This window comes from Sardina pilchardus, chromosome 1 (genome assembly GCF_963854185.1).
Source record: "Sardina pilchardus chromosome 1, fSarPil1.1, whole genome shotgun sequence".
NCBI lineage: Eukaryota > Metazoa > Chordata > Actinopteri > Clupeiformes > Clupeidae > Sardina > Sardina pilchardus.
Window position 1 is genome coordinate 22,248,811 of NC_084994.1, and position 22,500 is coordinate 22,271,310.

The following is a 22,500-nucleotide window of genomic DNA, read 5'->3' on the forward strand; positions in this document are numbered from 1 at the left end:
CACACACACACACACACACACACACACACACACACACAATGTCTCCCCCATATGGTGGTTTAGGCCTAGGGGACTTTACAAAGAAGATATGATGCTTGGGAGGAAACTTCACACATCATAAACATACATGTGGCTGTAAATGTGTGAAAATCACATTACATTTCTATATTTACTTAGCGGCCTCAGGCCTGACAGGAAGCCGGAAAACCCCTAGCAAGTTAATATTTCATTCCATGTAATAATCACACACACACACACACACACACACACACACACACACACACACACACACACACACACACACACACACACACACACACACACACACACACACACACACACACACACACACACACACACACACACACACACACACACACACACATATTCAGAGCACACCATTATGATATCGCCCCCTGATGTCAACATGTAGAGATGTAGTTAAGTATTTGTTTTGACTCTAAAAGCACTCCATTTTGCACCAGTGCACTAGGCTGGGTGAACCCTGCCTGACCTGCCGGCGAATTAGGACTATCTCCTCTGTTCCCTGCCAGAACCGTTGGCCCCAATCACAAACTAGCTTGTCCAAAAGGTGCGCCGGATCGTTGGTCTGATTGGTTGAAGGATTATCCAAGCATACGGAGTCATAATTTGAACGATGCCAATAGAGCTTGACAGTCCCGGCCCTCCTCTGAGAGCAGGCCTCTCGTGCAGTAGAAATAAAGCGCTGACTAATGTTCAATATTAAAAGATGGAGCTTAGCATGGTGATAGCCAGACTACCAGTGCACAGTTCACACGAAAGTGGACATGGCTACTGCTGTATGCTCCAAGCAGTTCATCTTAGCATTACCAGATGCATGTTAACCCCCCCCCCCACACACACACACACAGATACACACCCACAGACATCACTGTAACTGGTTGCGTCTTCAACAGACTCAACAGCATGACACTTTGACACGTTTTTTTTCTTCTTTTTTTTTCATATGCGCCGTCTCAGCGTCTTGGCGTTGGTTTGTGGCTTCCTGTTCCAGGCAGACACACTTCTCTGAACGAGCTAAAGGAGCTGACCTGTACTCTGTTGATATAAACAACACAAGATGGATTGACTTTATTTAACATTTACATGTATTCATTTAGCAGACAATGTTGTCCAAAGTGACTTAAATAGGTCAAGTATGGTACAAGGGATTATCAGAAACCCAGATACATGCGTGTGGCAGTATAAGGAATATAAAAACCCAGGGATTCAAATGATGAGAGCAAAGACTTATTTGCGTTGTTTTGCCATGAAATGGCAAAATTAAATGTAATGAAATCATTGTTTTGCTGGACTGTGTGCATGACATGTTTGGGGTTTCATGCACGTATGAAATGGTTTAATGGTGTAGGGGTAGGTTTGGCTTCCTGCTTCATACATGGTCCTAGTGCCCACGCTTTCAGGTCTGGCTTGCGATCATCCTCCTTCTCTCTCTCCTCCTCTGTCTCTCTCTGTCTCTCTCCTCATTTTGTTTTCCTTTCTTGCTTGTATTCACTTGGGAAATTGTAGCTTTCTTCAAAACTTCTCATAGAGGTTGGGTTGATTTTGAAAAGAAAAGTACACTCTTAAAACAAATGTGTTGGAAAACAACACAAACTGTAATGTCCCTATCTGAACACAGAGATGTGTTAAGAAAACAACATAACTTAGTGTGCATTTCAATAAGTGTGTAGCAAACAACAAAAGCAATGCGTTGGAAACAACTTAGACTGTGTTGTCCCTATCTGGACACAGAGATGTGTTGTTTCCAACACATTCATTTTGAGGGTGTAAAAGCCCCCTACCACACACATCCTACCCCCTGCCTGTATGAGAGAGGAAACAAAGGACTGGCCTGTACACTGATACCCTGTACACCCATCCCACCTCTCATCTCACTTCTATTTTATTGTTGGTAACAAAATACTCTTGAAGTACACATGGTCTGATGTCTGATGTATCCTCACCTCACATACCCTCACTCAACCCATATTTGTTATCTTTCTGATGACCGTTACCTGCTGGTCAAAAAAAAAAAAAAAGTTGGTGTAGTAATCATTTGCAAACTCTCTCTCTCTCTCTCTCTCTCTCTCTCTGTGTGTGTGTGTGTGTGTGTGTGTGTGTGTGTGTGTATGTTATTGGTGATGGTGGGGATGTAAAGTATGTGATGTGATAAAGTAGACACATTTTTAACAACAACGTCAAGTATGGAAGTCTGTGTGTCTGAAAGGCATGGTGCAGGTTTTGACCCCTTGAGATTGGCTACAACAACAGGATGTTCAGTGGGCCTACCAAAAGCTTAGTCAATGTGGTTTCCACACCTTCCCTGTCTACAGGGGGCTTTTTTTGTTATTCTAACATCACAAAATGGATTGTTTATGGGCATCTTAAAATACTTACAGGAAGTACACTGAGGGCGAAATTATGTTTATGTTTATGTTAAATATGTTTTTTATGCTCTTTTATTCACAACGTGCGGGTAAAAAAACTTGGTGAGGTATGTACAAATAAGCTGCACTGGGGAAAAAGTGCTTGTTAATGGTGATACTGGGGATGTAAAAGTACTGTCATGTAAAGTATGTGTGGCAGACAAACAACAACATCAAGGGTGGTAGTCTGCGTGTCTGAAAAGCACGGTGCAAGACTTGACCCTTGACCCTTGGCTATTGTTCACCAACATCAACACCTACGAAAGGCACGGTGTGGAGCGGTCAGTGTGGTTTTCACACCTATCACGTTTAATGAAGCAAAAGGTTCACCAACTGACTACTTACTATATTTAAAGATCGATGAAGGGACACACCCCCAGACACATACCTTCTCAAACACTCTCACAAAAGGATCTGAGGCAGTCTTGAACACAAACAGATGCAGACAGGCTTAAAACAAACAAACAAACAATTAGAAACTAAACCGATTTTTCGCCTCGTCTCGGAATGAACACACCACTCCTCATCTTAACCCTCACCCTGCGCCTGATCTCAGGTAAGCCTTTTGTTGTTTTACAGCAACCTTGTTTCATGTCTACTAGTCTAGGTTACCCTACAGTAATGTTACACATGTCACTAATTTAATAATAATAATAGTAATAATAATAATAATAAATGTATCAGTGTCCATAGGAACATTTCAACACAATAATGCAATAGTATAGTCACTTTTCAAAGGAAATAAAGAAGCAATTTACACACGTCCTTACTGTAGTGAGAAATGTATTATAGATTCCTTTTGGTTCTAACAAGTTGCAAACTGAAACAGATGTTTGCAAACATTGACTTATTTTTTCTTATTTTCTTATTTTTCTTTTTTTTCAGGGGACTTATGCAGGGCGTTATACTTTGGTTCCCCAGGTGGCGTTCTTAATGTCCGTTGCCATTACGAGCAACAGTACGGCAACAGGCAAAAGCATTTCTGCAAGGTCTTGGAGGACGGCCAGTGTAGCATGCGCGTGTCCAGTCGGGAGAACATCTCGGACACGTCACAGAACCACGGCCGGTTCTCCCTCACCGACTACCGGCGGCAGAACTACTTCATAGTCCATCTGAGCCTCCTGAGAGGGGAGGATACTGGCGTGTATCTGTGCGGAGCTCAGAACCCTTCACCACCATTCAACCAGGTGCTGGTGGGAGACGAAGCGAGGATCATTGGTGAGTGTATGCTGCAGACCTGCTGTATCTAAAATGGATAGGTCCTTGTATTGACTGTGATTGGCTCGATCGCGTTCGATGCCATTGTAAAACCCAGTGCCGCGCTTCACGTTGACTGTATTTAATTCTATATTATTATACCAGGTTTTTTGGTGACATATATGCTAAAGAGTTCTTTTCCAAAACAATATACTGTATCCACCATTTTAATCAATTTTCATAAATCATTTGTTTATTTTTATTGTTTTTCAAGTGATTTCAGTATAACTGTATTGGATTATGTTTAGTTGATTTATCTTTACTAAATCAAAACAAAACATCTGCATTTTTATTGATATTAACCGAAATACACAATTAAATATCATGATTTATTAATGTTTTCAAAAATGGATTTTTAGCGTTTTGAAAAAGAGCTCTTATATTTTATATCAAATTGATGCAAAAGTTAGAGTTGTTGCCTGGCAATCATTCTGATAGAAGAAAAAATATAGAATAGAATTAGGTTGAATGATTATCTATAAAATCGTTACATTTCACATTGCTGTACTTTGCTTATTTGATGAACTTGTGGCAGGTATGTACTGTAGTTCATCTTGTGAATTTCTCAAATGTTCAATTATTCAACTTATAAAAAGTGAATCCAGTGATTGGAGACGCAGGGGGTGAGGCCAAACTGAGTTGCCCATATGAGGTCGGACTCCAAAACTACCTGAAGTACCTGTCCCGGGGACAGTGTGCCACCGGCACAGGGGACGTTCTCATTAAAACGGAGTTAAGTCGTCAGACGCAGGCTCGTCACGGGAGATTCTCTTTGCAAGACGAGAGGGCGGGAAGAGTCTTTTCTGTGACCATCAGCAACCTGACCGCCGAGGATTCTGGGAAATACTGCTGTGGAATCGAATCGGATGATGATGTCATGATTCAGCTGCTTTTAACTGTAGTTGTAGGTGTGTACATTCAAGTGATAGTTCAGATCAATGTTCAGATAAAGATGACATTTTTAATACTTGGGTACTGTCATTCTCTTCATGATTCCTAAAGCTTTATTTTACTGCACATTAACTTTGTAATTTAAAAAAATATAAAAACATTACAGTTTTTGCCCGTTGCCTGAACACTGTAGTCCCATGCTTAAACTAAAGTAACATAACTTGAAGTTTTGTTGCCATATCGTAGGTTACGAATGTAACTATGGATCTGTGAGACCGAGGGATGACCGTCACTACGGTCTAAAAAGGAATGATCACCTTCGTTCTGCCTATCACCGAGACCATATGTCAAAATAGTCATGTCCATGACCTCCGGAAGCAGAACGACTTGCGTTAATAAATAGCAGAGAATGCTCCCGGGTCAGTCTCCTATCCCTGAACGCCTCAGAATGGTCCGAGCGACAAGGATAGTGACGGTCATCCCTCGGTCTCACAGATCCATAGTTACATTCGTAACCTACGATCTGTTTCGACCTCACTCTGACCGTCACTACGGTCTAAAAAGGGATGACACATACCAAAAGGGTCGCGAGGAACCCAGAATCAATGATTAAAACCTCGCTCGGTCACGGACATGAGGGCGGCATCGCCGACTGGAGGCGGGCGAGTGACATCCACCCTGTAAAAACGGGTAAAAGTGCATGGCGTCGACCATGAGGCCGCTGCACAGATATCGTCTGCTGCTACACCCCTAAGGGCAGCCCAAGACGTAGCCATACTCCTGGTAGAGTGAGCCCTCGTACCAGAAGAAACCGGTATTCCCTGCGCCCTGTAAGCATGGGAAATAACCTCCACCAGCCAATGCGAGAGTCACTGCTTAGAGAGTGGGAGCCCCTGCCTTGATGCACCGTAACAGATGAAAGCTGAGAGTGCGCTTTCCGCAAGGACTGTGTACGGGCCAGATAGGCCCTTAAGGCCCTGACTGGGCACAGGGTCAGCAACTTGTAGTGCTGTGCCTGTGAGGTGGAAGAAGGCTGGAATTGAGTCACCTCCAGAACCTGGTTAATGGACTGCGGATTAAGAACCTTTGGCAGGAAAGCTGGATTCAGGCAAAGTGACACGCTAGCACCTCCTGCCTGCCACCTAAGGCAGTCGTCACTAACGGAGAGAGCACACAGCTCACCGACACGTTTCGCCGAACAGAGGGCTAAAAGAAAGGCAGTCTTAAGCGACAAGGAACGCAAATCTGCGTCTAAAATAGGCTCATACGGGCCTACAGTAAGTTACGTTAAAACCGTGGGCAGATCCCAGCCCGGTGCCCGCAAAGTGCGACCTGGACGCAACCGGCGGGCTCCCTTCAAGAACTGGCAAACCAAGGGATGCCTACCAAGGGGACCATTGTCCACACCCCGGTGAAAGGCCGAAATAGCTGAAGCATATACCTTCACGGTACTGGCCGCCTTGCCTCGATCCAATTCGGACTGCAAGAAACGTAAAACCTGTGGCACGGGGCAAGTCGCTGGCTCGAGGCCCATGCCAACACACCAATCTGAAAAGATTCCCCACCTGAGTGCGTAGCAAGCTCTAGTGGATGGAGCCCTGGCGTTATTTAGCGTGTCCTGAACAGACACATCTACCTGCTCAACGACGGGCCCTGCAGGGGCCAGACCCACAGACAGAGGGTCCCTGGTTTCGGATGCCAGATCCGCCCGTCTGCCTGTGACAAAAGATCCGCTCTGCATGGCAACTGCCATGGATGACCCCGCAACAGCTGGAGCAGGTCCGGGAACCAAGGCCTCGCTGGCCACCGTGGAGCCACCAGCAGGACTGAGTGATGGCCCTCCCGGATCCTCCGGAGAACCTGCGCTATGAGCGGGAGTGGAGGAAAAGCATACAACAAGCCTGTCGGCCATTCTTGTGACAGAGCATCCAGGCCCAAACTGCCCCCCTGCCCTGTGAGGGAGTACCACTCCGGGCAGTGTGTCGTCTCCGCCGATGCAAAGAGATCCACTTGTGCGATCCCGTACCGCATCCAGATCTGGCTTACGACCTCCGCGCTCAATCCCCATTCTCCCGGGAGTGGCCCCGTCCTGGAGAGAATGTCGGCTGCTCTGTTCTCCACACTCGGGATGTGCACTGCCCTCAGGGAAGACATCCGCGGCCATGCCCAAGTCAGTAAGGCCTCCGCCACCTTGAGGCACCGCTGGGACCTCGTTCCCCCTTGGTGATTGACGTAGTACACCGCCACAGTACTGTCCGTCCTCACGAGAACGTGTTGGTGTTGTAACACTGGCAGGAATCTCTGCAAGGCAAGATGGATGGCCTTCAGTTCGAGGACGTTGATGTGCTCCAACGTCCATGGGGGCTGCCACATGCCCCTCGCCATCAGGGACACGTCTGTCGAAATGACCGGTCTCCTGTGGGGAAGGCCCCCCAGTGGGACACCTCTGAGAAAGAACTCCCTGTCCCTCAAAGGGTGCAGGGCTCGAATGCAAGCCCGGGACACACGCAGCATCACCTGCCTGTCGCTCTTCGGGTGAAGACAGAAGGCATTGAACCAGCACTGCAGGGGGCATGCCCTCAGCAGGCCAAGAGGAACTACCACTGCTGCTGCAGACGTCAAACCCAGCAGCTTCTGGACCCTGTGAGCGGTCACAAGACCGACCAAACTGAAATGACCCAGCATGCCGAGCAAGCGGTCTGCTCTCCACGGAGTGAGAGACGCCGCCATGCCGACTGAGTCGAGAAGGACACCAAGGAACTTCGCCTGTTGGCGGGGTTGCAGGTTGGCCTTCATGTGGTTGACTGAAGCCCAAGAATTAAATGTGGACCATCTTGAAGGGCAGCACCTTGAGATAACAATTCAAGGGCCTGAGGTTGAGAACGGGCCGAAGACCGCCGTCCCTCTCGGGAAGAATAAAAGAACCGAGAAGCAACTCTTGAACCTCTTTGGCAAATACTGACATTAAAAAAGGGTCTCGTAGGACGTTACCTTGACCCCTGAAAACACAGGGGGGTGCCGTAGAAATTGCAATCGGCAACCACGAGCCACCGTGGCTACGACCCAAGGGTCTGGGACAATCCCCTCCCAGGAGGTCCGTGACAACTGGGAAGGACAATTGACGGGCACCCATGGAATGCTGGAATGGGAATATGGGGCCGATCTCTGGTCAGGCGGATGAAATTGCCGGTCACCAGAGGCCTGTGGGATACAACCCCTCGGCGAAGGCCAGGCCGGCAGCCGCGGCCTATAACCGCCTACAGACGGTTGACCAACGCTGACCGTTGAGGCAGGCCTACGGCACACATGCTGGACAGCTTCCCTCGACGCTGCAGCACGTTCAGCGCGGTCGAGCACCTCCTGGGATCCTGGGTGGAAAACATGCCCAGGGACAACTGGGAGATTCAGCAGCTCCTGCTTGATAGGCTCTGGCAGGGAGGTCTGTGCCAGCCAAACCTGCCTGCGGCACAACACCGCGGAACCCATGGCGTCTCCCACATCACGTGTCAGCTGGGCGTGGGATGACAGAGCTGCATCCAGCAGGGCCCTGGCGTCCTGGTCGTCCCGACTCAGCGTCTTGCGAAGCGACGCCAGCGTAATGGCCAGAGCGTTACCCATCCGGGCCGCTCGTGCTGCTGCATTAAAAGTACGAGTGGCCAGGCGGTCTGTCTTCGCGCACTCCTTACGGGGGCAGCGTGGATTGGGTGACACACCAGTGAGGCCCAGAGATGTCAACGCGGCCATTGACTGCTCGACCGGTGGCATGTCCCCGAGTCCAGTTTTCACGGGGTACGTGGCTGTTGCTAGCTGGCGGCAGCCTGCATTGAACTGCGGGCGCTGAGTCAACTTACCCCATGACGACCTCAGCATTGCCGTGTAGTCAGGCGGCACTGGCACGGGGGGCGGTGGGGTAGCACAAGGGATGCCCTCCCAGAAACCTACCATGGGTGCCGGAGCAGGTGTGGGCGCCTCAAGGCCCATGATGTTCGCAGCGCTCAGCACCCGTGCCATCAGGGAGCTGACGGGGACCTCTCCCGCCCCCACGGAGCTGTCACCCAGCACTGCAGAGCCCGTCTGCAGATCGCCCATGAGGTCGTCACCTGTGTGGTCTGACTCTGTTCGGGGAGCATAGAGGGATAGCACATCCGCATCGCCCCGTTCCTCCTCCTCACCATGGCTCTCAGGCCTGGATGAGAGGGTGCCCTCCTGGCCAGGGGGCAGGGTGTCTTGAGAAGAGGCCTGGCGATCTACCAGCCAGTCCATCTTCTGTGCCAGAGCCTGGAGAGCAGAGAGGATCTGGAGCGACTCAGCGCTACCAGCCTCGGTCGCTGCAGCTGTCGCCGGACGCTCAGCCGGTCGCTCAGCCGGAGTGGGTGCAGCTCTCCGGGACGGCCTGTGGGGGGACCCACGCTGTCGGTCCCGCTTTTGAGTGTGCTTACGGCCATGCCCGCTGAAAGGGAGTGGCTGGACAGGGGAACGTCGCCTCTCTCGTCGGCCCTCATGCACGTGGCCGCATATCAGGGCGGCCCGGCGTTGTCGCTCACCCCTGGAGAGGTCGCAGGCGGCGCTGCAGGGGTGGTCGACGTCCTCCAGGACGTGTGCGGCCCCAAGACACATGGGGCACTCCCTGTGCCCATCACTGGCACTCATGGAGGCGCTGCAGATCCTGAGGCAGTGTGAAGCCATCGCAGGCCCAAGAAGCCTAGGCAGTGTTGATGCCTGGAGCCCTCCTCGATTAGTCCACCAGGGTATTCCGGCGGCCCGCACCAGCGCACGAATGCACCTAGCAGGCGTACACTAGCCCCACCATCTGCGAACAGCGGTCTAGGGTGCCACAGAACCAGAGAGGTGGCCCGCACCAGCGCACGAATGCACCTAGCAGGCGCACACTAGCCCAACCGACTGCGAACAGCGGTCTAGGGTGCCACAGAACCACAGAGGTGGCCCGCACCAGCACACGAATGCACCTAGCAGGCGCACACTGGCCCCACCAGCTGAGGACAGGGGTATAGGGCGTGGCGGGGAGGCGACAGAGAGGAGCACTTCAGCGGTCCACAGCGTATGAACACACCTGGGCAAATAAAAGCACACAGTATTACGAAGGCCCACGCCCGCGGATGACAACACACAATGGGCGCAGGCTAGTCCCACCACTGCGAACAGTGGCCCAGGGCAAAGCACAGAAACAGAAAGTATAAAGCCAAAAACAGGCTATACAATAAACAGAGAACACCTCAGAAATAAATCCAGGTAACACTCAACAATAAACCTCTCACTGCAAAAGCAGGCTAGAGGAATACAAAATAGCACAGCAACGTAATCACTTACCGTGCGACAACAACAAACCCCTCCCTGCACAAGCAGGCTAGAGGAACACAATATATGACAGCAACGGAATTACCTACCGTGCAACAATATTAAACCTCTCACTGCACAAGCAGGCTAGAGGAACACAAAATAGTACAGCAACGGAATTACTTACCGTGCAACAAACAATTAACCTCTCACTGCACAAGCAGGCTAGAGCAACACAAAATATGACAGCAACGGAATTACCTACCGTGCAACAACATTAAACCTCTCACTGCACACGCAGGCTAGAGGAACACAAAATAATACAGCAACTTAATTACTTACCGTGCAACAATATAAACAAACCTCTCACTGCACAAGCAGGCTAGAGTAACACAACATATGACAGCAACGGAATTACTTACCGTGCAACAATATAAACAAACCTCTCACGGCACAAGCAGGCCAGAGTGACACAATATTACAACAACGTAATTACTTACCGTGTAATGATATAAGCAAACAATAAATTACAGCGCTAGGTGGCCCGCAGCAAAACTGACAGGCTAACACAATATCCGGCTGCACATTGCAGTAAAACACAAGAGATAACAGGCAGACTTACGAAAAACTTCGGCTGCAACGACAACAAAGCACAGAAGACCGCACGGCGGCCCACACCAGTGCGCGAACGCACCTATAGTGGGCTCGCACAAAGCCCACGGCTGCGAACAGGCGTATAGGCACAGTATAAACAACACAAAATACCGGAACTAGCGCTCAACAAACAGCAATCTAAGCTAGACAACAGCTAGCTCAGCTGACAAAAGAAACACACCACTCCAATTCTCGGGGGCAAAAATATGCACCCGTACCACGCAGGTAGCGAATTACGTAAAGTGATGTCTTACCTTTCGGAGTCTCTTCAATACTCACAAGGTCTCTGAGGCGAGAAGGAGAAAGAGACTGACCCGGGAGCATTCTCTGCTATTTATTAACGCAAGTCGTTCTGCTTCCGGACAGTGTTGGGGAGTAACGCATTACATGTAATTGAGTTACGTAATTTAATTACAAAATAAATGTAACAGTAATATATTACAGTTACTGTAGAAAAATGTGTAATTCAATTACAGGTACTTTTGAAATTTTTCAAAATTACAATTTGAATTACATCTCAATATTGTCAGCTAAACCTGGCAAAGAATATTGTATGTAAAAAGAACTGTTTCCCTCCACAGCCATAGCTTGATACGGGACCTTCTGATATGCTCTATCATGTCTACAGTGCCATCAGCGTAGGCCTACATGCCTGCCTGTGAACGTGTTATGATTATCATTATATTATCCTCACAAAAAATGTGATGCTAATTCATGAATTGAATGCCCTTGCTGCCTTGTGCGCTTGTATAGAACTGCTCGGCAGCCTGTAGACCAAGGCCGAAATCTTCGCATGGATTTGGGGACTATATATATCATAAAAAAATCGGAAAAGTAATCAAAAAGTAATCAAAAGTAATTAGTTACGTTACTCAGACAAAGTAATTCAAATAGTTACACTACTATTACAATTTAGACAGGGTAACTTGTAACTGTAACACATTACATTTCTAAAGTAACCTACCCAACACTGCTTCCGGAGGTCATGGACATGACTATTTTGACATATGGTCTCGGTGATAGGCAGAACGAAGGTGATCATTCCTTTTTAGACCGTAGTGACGGTCAGAGTGAGGTCGAAACAGATCTCAAACACATGTACCTATACCTTAAACAAAAGTACTGCTTTGCACTCTAGTTGCAATTCTGCAACACACTTACTCCTTTATGCGACATACTTGGTCCTGCATACTACTCTCTATGTCAGTCATACATAAGACACTTTGTTCAAAAATTAATTCTCAGAGTACCATTTGTAAAACACATGTATCCATGCATCCAATGTAATTGCAACCTCTCAAGTACACACTTGAAGGCACTTACTTGCAAAACTGAACACCAATCAGCCAGCAACAAAAAGCCCTCAGTTTAGCCATTGTGAATGGTGATGTGAATAGTATATTTCCTAGTGTTGTGTGATGTTTACTTGTGTGTAGAGTTTTGGCACAGTGAGCGGAGTTTTGTAAAATGTGTAGCAACGGGCAAAAACATTAAAACATCAATCAGATAGTATACAGTAAAAAACTCCACTGTCTTTTACTCTACTGTCAAATCAGCCATTTTGTTTCTGTAGCTTCTTGACACAAATCTTTGTTTTCAGCCTCCCCATCTCCCAGTCACACTTTAGCCCCACATAGATCATCCAGACCATCACTGCCACCAATTACAACTGAACAGGCCCCATGTCTGCCAGGTAATGTTTCTCATATCTCTCTAACATCTCTAACATATGGGAATCTTGAGATACTTACAGGAAGTACATATGACCCAATAACTCCAAACAATGTTTGAAAAAAAATATGTTTATATATTTATATGTTTAAGTTACCTGGTTATTGTACCAGTATGAACATCTTATTTGTTATACAGAGAATATGAAACATGTTCATCAGCACTTTGCACTTTTCATCAACACATTTCTCTGCCCAAAATGCCACATCCCCAGTTCCCATATTCTTATCGTGCTTACATTTCCCTTACTCAACATACATACCGTGTCCTACAGTGACAGTATATTGTTCACATCTCCCTTACTCAACACACACACACCGTGTCCAACAGCGACAGTATAGTGCTGACATCTCCCTTACTCGATACACACACACACACACACACACACACACACACACACACACACACACCGTGTCCAACAGCGACAGTATATTGTTCACATCTCCCTTACTCAACACACACACACACACACACACACACACCGTGTCCAACAGCGACAGTATAGTGCTGACATCTCCCTTACTCGATACACACACACACACACACACACACTGTGTCCAACAGCATCAGTATAGTGCTGACATCTCCCTTACTCGATACACACACACACACACACACACACCATGTCCAACACCGCCATCTCCATGTTCTACCACACTGTGTGCTTGACACAGAGTGTGTATGAAACTCAGTCAGTGTGTTTATTTTGCCAGGGACTGCTGTAGTCATGTCTGTGTTGCGAGTCGTGGGCGTGGCCACGTTGATGCTGTTTGCGTTGGGGTTCACTGTGTTCCTCAGATGCAGGGGAAAACACCGCCCACAGGGTGAGTGTTCAAACTCATCGTGTGTTTTTTTTTCTTTACAGTATATCATAGATGAGCGCACACACACACACACACACACCGACACACATACAACAAATCTAATTAAATAATTGACATATAACATCTTCTTAGAACCAGAACATAAAAGTGTGTTTGTATGTGTGTGAGAGATAAGAGTATGTGTGTGTGAGTGTGTGTGTGTGTGTGTGTGTGTGTGTGTGTGTGTGTGTGTGTCTGTGTGTGTGTGTGTGTGTGTGTGTGTATATGGATCACATATTTGCTGTTGTAATTGCAGACATTGCCTCGCCCTGCCCTTCAGTACAAAAGGTGGTCCAGGTTCCTGATGATTCCAGCCAGAACCAAACTGAACCTATCTACCAGGAACTGGTCTGAACACCAACCAATTAGACAGTCTACCAAAAGACTGGACCCCAACCTACGTGTCTGTGTGTGTGTGTGCAGGCTCAGACTGGCAATCTGTACAACCGCACAAATGCCCGGTGGGCCGGTGGACCGGATGTACAGTAGCCTATACATTTCTGTAGCCTAGCATCATTGCTATGTATAATAATCCACTGACAATGACGGCGAGTTTGGTGCTTCTTTTAGTCATTAGGCTGTCATCACTCAGCAAGTAGGTAGCTTTGACCGTTCTGTAGTGGATTTCATTGAAAGTGAAAGCAGAATGATTGATCTGCGTCTGAAGAATGTTTGATGCAAGTGTTTGATGTGCGTGATGCACTATTTGTTTCTGAGCAGAATTCATTAAACGGTAAGGGTAAAATAATTTATTCAAAAAGACATCATTTATGAAGTTGTTGGGTTTTTTTTGTCTTTGCCTCGCGTTTGCGACCAGTTTGACATGTCAGGATTTTCCGATAATGATAGCAATCTTGTGATGCTGATGCCTGTATTTAATTTCTGCGCGTGTAAACTAGTCTAGGCTACCGTGCTTGAAACTGTGGCAGACTAGCCTATAGGCCTACTGGTTGTCATTGTGTTAACCACAAAGCCTGTCTACAGGTGTACTAAATTGTTTAGCACCTTGTCATTTCGCGTTTGTCCAGCCGCTTCACCTCCGTGCGCCCATGTCATTCAAAACATATTTCGAGATTGTAGGCCTATGCAAAAACGTATGATGATAGTAGGCTACTAAGAGATTTTAACACTTTGGCATGCTTGGTAAACATCAGTCTTGCACATAATATTGAGCTGAAGTTTTCAGTGGAAAAGTCGCTTATTTAAAGGCACAGTCTGCATTTTAATTCTAGCCCTCCATAGTGTGTGCGCACTGGTAAAACGTATGATGTAGCCTAGCCTACACAATCCTGGCATAGTAGCCTATAACAGTAAGGCCTACACTTTACTGTAGGAGGAGAGGTGTAGGACATGTTACTTGGGAAGGAGAGGGAGTGGTGCAATTTGATTTTCTTTGGAACTTATCAACAACCTTGAAGCAACCTCTTCAATCAGCATCAATATCAATAGGCCTATGGTTCACTTATTGTACAGGACTACAGTAGAGGACTGTAAGGGGGCACTAGGGGGCAGGCAATATATTATCATCAAGTAGGCCTAATAATGTAGTCAAAATATGTTGGTTGTTGGTTCAAACAAAACATGGTGTGTGTGTGTGTCTGTGTGCAATGCATGCATGTGTGCGTGTGTGCGTGCAAGTGTGTGTGTGTGTGTGCGTGGGTGTGTGTATGTGCACTCACCCACTGCCTTCACCAACAGTTAAATCATCAAAGATGCTTTTCCTCCTCTAGACGTCCTGTGTTACTGGTGGTGGGATGGTCTGAACTTTGGCACTGGGAACCCTCTGCAGCTTTAGCGTTTTTGATAGAGAAAATACTGTATATGTCTAGGCAGAAGAATTATGGCAGAGACTATTTGCACCCGGGTGTAAATAATGAACATTACTATTTACACCCGGGTGCAAATAATCAACATTACTATTTACACCCGGGTGTAAATAGTGTAATAATCAACATTACTATTTACACCCGGGTGTAAATAGTGTAATAATCAACATTGCTATTTACACCCGGGTGTAAATAGTGTAATAATCAACAATACTATTTACACCCGATGTCTAACATCCATGTTCTCTGTCAATAGGCCTGTGTATTTACCAGCTCTACAGTAGGCTAGGCCTAATAGTTTTGAACAGTTTTTAGCTGTTTTGCCATGTCTGGGTTACTTGGAAGTGATTATACAAATATTAGGGTAATGAGTGGTCATGTGGTAGCTTCATCAAAGACAAGCTACTTTAAAGAGTTGTTTTCTGAGTTGTCTTCCAGGCAGCGCTGCCACTGTTGACTTAAAAACACTTAATCCTACTCCTAACCTTAACCCTAACCTTAACCTAACCTTAACCCTAACCTTAACCTTAACCCACGCCTAAGCGCCTTCCAGGCAGCGTTGGGGGCTCAAAGTCAAAACACAACCTTTCTAACAACTACTGAGGCCTACTTCTACTTAACTCTACTCATAACTGAAATAAAACCAGTAAATCTTTGACAGGTTCAAAAAGCACAAACTCTTATTTGCCGCGAGGTAACGTCATCTAAGAAAAAAGAAGTCATGGTGCGTAGCAGCTACTTTGGCAGGCAAAAAAAAAAAAAAATTCATCTGAAGTTCGAACCTAGCACCTCGAGCATGGTAACACAGTCACTTTACCGCTGTACTACGCCCCGTCGAAGAGGAAGGGGAGAATACTAATTATTGACTAACTTGTTGGGGTTGCTAGGTAACGGTAAACAAAACAAAAAGATCGTGTTTCTTGATTGTGCTTGCAAACGGACGGCTTTACCCGTTCACTGAATAAAGTTTGTGGAAATTTAGCACCACTTTCCCATCTCAAATATAGTTTTAATAATCCTAACTTGTTAGATTTAGGTAGGCCATCTCCTGCCAAGATGGTCCCGCTATGTTGGATAGCACGCATTTCCGGTTTGGGTGCAAATAAGAAAATGCCTCCATTTTTTCTTGGATTTCAATGATAGCTTATACTTTAGTCAGCACTCTAAAAACATTATACGTCTTGAGTGAAGCCGGCTCCTACCCTAACGACCTTGAAATGCTTCTCTAACATCACAATTCTATTAATTGTTTCATAAAATATATGAACTAGAAATGCAATTCCAAGGAATTACCAGTGAGCATAACACAATGAGTCCAAACAGTTCACTGAACAAGGATCCCCCTCCCCCCCTTAATGTTAATTTTCTTAACAAACAACTCAAAACGTTCCACACTGTCTCTTTAAAAATGCAATGGCTTTATTTTAGTATCCTGAAATAGCAGAAGAAAGTGACCTTGAGTACTGTCGCTATATCTTGTTTTGCCTGTTTGCAGTTTGTTTTGTAATTTGTGTTTCTGTACAATTTAATACCTTTCAGGTTCACCTATTTAATTTGTGTGCCCTGTTGTCTAGCTCAGTACTGGTGCATCCACATGGCCATGGGTGATTTTTTTATGTTCTATTTATTCATGAGATGATGAGCAATTTGTTGGCTTCACTGCTGCTTTATTGCCTCTGGCTTACGGCCTGAAATGCTGTCAGACACCAACCAGACAAGGACATTTTTTTGTATTATTGTTATGACTATCCACGCCCCATAAATGTAGTTATCAGATGCAATGACCATGTCCAGTAGGGTTGTGAATACAGGGGCAAAGGTGAAAACCACATAAAACATGTTATTCTGTGCGCCATTGTTCAAGCGTAGACTTTCACTGACACAGGCTTGTCTTAACCATTACAAAACAGCTGTTGATCATGAGTGTCTGGCCCTGTAACCTGAAAGGTGCCACCTGCACCTTGCTGTTTTGTCTTTGCGCCGTCAATCTTACTCTGGCCATGTTCTACGTGCTGCTCTTTAAGGATGGCCAGGCGTTTGCCACTAGCTTCTGGGAACACCTAGAAGCAGAAACAAACTTGTGTCCCAAAATCCCTCCGCACTTGGGTAAGTAATTATTTCCAACTTATTCCACTGCTTGGTTGAATTTCCCATTGACCTGTACGTAATTTAGAACAATCATTAGTATACATTTTTTGAACACCATGAAGTAAATCCACTTTTTTTGGCCATATCACACTTGTTTATTTATTCTGCAAATTAGTTGGGAAGTTTAAATGAACTGTCAGGATGCATCCCAGCTGTAAAATACAGACGTTAAGAACATAGCAAAATTCAATATTGCATTTTTCTATGTTCTTAACGTCTGTATTTTGGCCAAAGGCCAGTCGTAGTATATTTCCCGTTGTCAAGCATATCCCAGGATTCCCATTCCCATATACCCAGGATATGACGGTAGTACACTAAGTAAAATTGTGATTTTTCAGAGCTAAAGTTCATCAGAATCCTGGGATATGCTTGACAACGGGAAAGATAGAATTAACTACTGGCCTTTGGCCATATAGCAACCATTTAGAACTAGTAACAACAGTTTGTACTGCAGGTTTTGAAATTAGTTGAAATGTGTCGGGAAAAAGTAGTTCTACAAACAAGACAGTTCTAGCAATTGAAACATTTAAATGACTGTATAACCGGAAATGAACACAACACAAGTTGCAACAGTGGAATAAGCGAGATAATAGACTCCATGGTGGTCTGTTAACAGAAATTAACGCATCTATTATAACCTTGACCATGCATTCATTTCTGTTAACAGACAACCCGGTTGTCCTTCATCCCTTACTTGTCATTGACTGTATTTCTTACAGAGCTAGGTCTTGCCCCATAGTTCCAGTAGCTAGGGCCGAATACGTGAAAAATCATGAAGATTGGGCACTTCTGGAAAAGTTTTTGATTTTTGGCAGGGTGTTAGGTATGGGCCTAAGGTTTTTAAAAATCCATGGATACAAATTGGGGTGGCCCCCCTAGTGGCAGTTACCGTAAAATCCAAAATGGCCCCCCACTGAAAAGAGAAAAGGTTATATCTCAGTTTTCTTTAGTGATAAATTGTTGTATAATGACACTTTTTCTACTTGTTTTGATACAAGTAATGATCATTTTGATATTATCTTCCTATATTCAGGTTATTTTCATGTCAAATGTATTGCCATGGTCACTTTTTGCTTGAAAAAGGTCCATATCTCTGAAATTGAATAACATAAAAAGATTATTCAGGCCTCTAAACCCATACAGTACATTCACCCTTTAGGAATAATATTGAACATGTTGCCATCATTCTAGTGTGAAAAATATTGTTTAGCAAATGCCTTTACCAGAAACTGTCTTTTTCTGAAATCAATACATCATAGTCCAGCAGCCAAATGCCATAATTTAGGTGAACCTGGTTTTGACGGTTAAAGGTTTTTTTTTGTTGCAGAATCTAGTAGACTAGGGGTACCTCTTTAAGATTTAGGAGGGTGCCTGGTGATATCCCTTGGGCAATTTCATATATTAAGCCTTTCTTGTCCAATGTGTTGAATATAATAAGGTGGAGATACTACAGGTGAATAGGGTAAAACAAAATTAACAAGCAGATATCACTATGAAATTTCACCAGTTGATTGCCTAGGTCAATATGAAAAATGAATGTATTACGAGTTTTCTGTACTTTAATGTTTGAATATGCAAATTAGGCATGATACAATTAAATATGCGCTGATTTGCTTAAACTTAAAGGTAGGGTATGGAATTGGCTTTTTTGGCCATTTTTGCAAAATCACTTGAAATCCTATTCCTAACCCACTTACAGCCACTGAGTTGGAAGCACTGAAATGGAAATTAAACACGTCAATCATCTGCGGAACGGGCAGGGCTCGAAAAACTCCAGCCAATAGAATTCTAAACCCCATACCATCATTTCACAGCTCATTCGTCAATCTAACGGTCTTCCTCTTCCTCCTCCCCCGCGCGCGTGCGACCCTTTCGTGCACATCATGTCTATGGTGCACATAGCACGAAAGCTGTTGACCGCGAGTCAGTGGTGAAACGAAACTAATTAGGCCTGCTGCACGTCCCATAATGTTCCCCTCTAGTTGTATGTGTCACTTCATTTCTATACAAACTAAGGCAGCGGATACCTACGGAAACTCAATCACCCACGCAATAAATAAGCAATGTAGCAAAAATTACATTTTACCGTGACTCGAAGAGTGTTGTAAACATGAAACCGAAACTTAAGCGCTTGGAGCTACAGCGGAATAGGCGAACCAACGGGCCAGCACTAAACTCGGATATTTCAGAAGATAAACGCCCTGGTAAGAACCAAACCAGATTCTGTTCAAATATACACACCTATGGCTACTGAAAGGTATTTCAAATGTTATTTTGGTGTATTAAAATGCATCGTTGTTTTAGAATTTCCGAAGGGCTAAGGTAGGCTAAGGTGCTTTTACCATAATTGTGGAACTATTACCTACAACCCTTTGGAGGTGAATAAATAATGTAATTGGGGAAGTTGATGTGAGCGATTGTATGGAGACTAGAGCTCATAGTGCTGTAGACGCCAGGCTGGCATTTCATTTAGCCTCTGCATCTGAATTCTCGTTCGTGCATGAATGTGCGTGCATGGAGGGCGGGCCTTGAGGTTGTATATGTTCAAAATCTGCCGGAAGTTTTGCGAATTCCGTACCCAACCTTTAAAGAGGGGGTTGTTGATATATTATTCTTAGCCTGATTTATATTAAATTTTATTCCAAAAAACATGGCGATTTCTTTTTTGTATATGCTGGTAGTATTTTCTGATTTACTGAATAACTGAAAGAGATATCCATAGTTCCCTCTATAAGATACTTTTCTCTCTTATGTCAACGAACAAAAAAAAAAAAAAATCAAACTGGCTTTAGCCAATTTTCAGATTTGATCTTTTTGAGTTTATGCAAATCAGTGCATATTTAATGCACCATGCCTAATTTGCATATTCAAACATTAAATTACAGAACACTTGTAATACATTTATTTTTTATATTGATCTAAGCAATCAACTGGTGAAGTATCATTGTAATAACTGCTTGTTAATTGTTTTACCATATTCACCTGTAGTATCTCCGCCTTATATTCAACACATTGGACAAGAAAGGCTAAATATACAAAATTGCCCAAGGGATATCACTGGGTACCCTTCTAAATCTTAAGAGGTACCCCTAGTCTAATAGATTCTGCAAAAAAAAAAATAGGTGGGACCCCTTAGCTGCCTGACTAAAAGCCAAATATAACTTTTCACTGTGGCATAATTCTGAAGTGCTTATTTAAAGCCTCAACAATGGTCCTTTTGGTTCCAACATGTGATTTTTGACACTATAGTGATAGTGACCTGTCCAATCAGCAAAGAAAGAAAACATTGGAGGTACAAATATGGTCTAGGGTCCGGGTAATATTTCAGTGTGACAGAGATATTGAGAGTAAAAGAAGCTGAGATATAACCTTTTATCTTTTTGGTGGGGGCCATTTTGGACTGTATGCATAACTGCCACTAGGGGTGTCACCCCAACTTGTATCCATGGATTTTTTTATATATCTTACACCCTGCCAAAAATCAAAAACTTTTCCAGAAGTGCCCAATTTTTCCGAATTCGGCCCTAGCTACAGTGAAAGGAACTCTGAATGCCATTTACCAAGATATTTTGTACAATTCCATGCTCTCAATTTTGTGGGAACAGTTTAGGGATTGTCCCTTCCTGTTCCAACATGACTGCACCAGTGCACAAAGCAGGGTCCATAAATACAAATGCCCTTCTGGGAAAATGGTCAAAACACACCCCTAAATCTTCCCAGAAGAGCTGCAAAGGGTAGGTTGACGTCATTTTAAATGGATTAAGCATGGGATGTCACTTCAAGGAACACTTCACCGTTTTTTCATATTAAACTACGTTATTCCCTTAACTAAGATGAGTTGATACATACCTCTCACGTTTCAATGCATCTCTGTTTGGATCCTAATGAATGCATTGGGCTAGTTTAATGCTATCAAAGTTGTGCCGCGCGCCAGAGCCAGTGAGTGCACACATTGGAACGTGAGAGGTATGTATCAACTCGTCTTGATTAAGGGAATAACGTAGTTTAATATGAAAAAACGGTGAAGTGTTCCTTTAAGTTCATACAATAAACGCATACAATGAATGAAATTATGTGTACATTTAGTGACTGTACACCAACTGGCCTGTAGATGGCCAGACACAATTTTCCGTGAATATCTCGAGAGCTTTAGGGCCTTGGGGCCATGTCAACCCATCCCATAACGACTCATTTAATGTATAGCACCACTTTGTCAAAAATGAGGAATTTGAGATCACAGGTATCCTGGTTGACAGGTTCAAAATTGCATGACATTTGATAGGATCAATAGGACACCCTCTGAATGTATGCCAAGTTTTATGTAATTTGGTTCATGGGAGACCATACAGTACAGTGCCTATAGAAAGTCATCATACCCTTTTGAAATAGTTACTTTTTTTGTCTTACAGCCTGAAATCAAAACCCATTTTTAAAAAAAAATATTTTCCAGTTTTATTAACAAATCTAGCTGTACAAGATCAAAATAATGAAAAAAAAGTCAACAGTTCTGGAAATTAATAAAAAATTAAAAACTAGAATAACAGGGTTGGAAAAGTCATCATACCCCTGACTTAATACTTTGTAAAGCTTCCTTTTGCTTTCATTACAGCCATCAATCTGTTTGGATATATCTCTATTATAGCTTTGCACACCTAGATAGGGGAATATTTGCCCAATTTTCTGTGCAGAAATGTTAAAATTTAGTCAAATTCTGTAGGGAATGGCGATGGACTGCTCTCTTCAAGTCAATCCACAGATTTTCTATAGGATTTAAGTCAGGGCTCTGACTTTGTCACTCAAGGATATTCACCATCCTATCGTTAAGCCACTGCTTTGTTCTTTTGGCAGTATATGTTTAGGATTATTGTCGTGTTGGAAGGCGAATGACCTCCCCATCCTCAGCTGTCTAGGAGAGGGACACAGGTTTTCCTTAAGAATGTGGGTGTACTTGGCAGCATCCACTTTCCCTTCTATCCTGACCAATTGCCCAGTTCCCGCTGAAAAGAAACATCCCCACAACATAATGTTGCCCCCACCATGCTTCACACTAGGTATGGTGTGTTTTGGGTGGTGTACTGTGTTGGTTTTCGCCAAACATTGCGCTTGGAGTTCAGTGCAAAAACACATCTGGAATATTCTGCTACCATGTGGAAAAAGCTTTTGTGGTCAGATGAGACTAAGATCGAACTTTTTGGAGACTAAGATTGAAGTTTTTGGACTGAGCTCCAGGCGCTAACCAAACACAGTATACACACCCAAACACACCCAAAACACACCATACCTAGTGTGAAGCATGGTGGGGGCAACATTATGTTTTGGGGATGTTTCTCTTCAGCGGGGACTGGGCAATTGGTCAGGATAGAAGGGAAAATGGGTGCTGCCAAG

The 22,500-nt window shown here is 44.6% G+C and overlaps 1 protein-coding gene across 1 annotated transcript in view; it reads left to right on the plus strand.

Annotated features, from left to right (window-relative positions):
• Positions 1–16,886: 16,886 nt before the first annotated feature.
• The window catches only part of LOC134077312 (beta-1,4-galactosyltransferase 1-like), an 11,621-nt gene continuing 6,007 nt past the window's right edge, over positions 16,887–22,500 (plus strand). The window contains exon 1 of the mRNA XM_062532846.1: positions 16,887–17,073. Within this exon, the coding sequence (XP_062388830.1) occupies positions 16,887–17,073 (187 nt within the window). The remainder of the gene's footprint in view (positions 17,074–22,500) is intronic.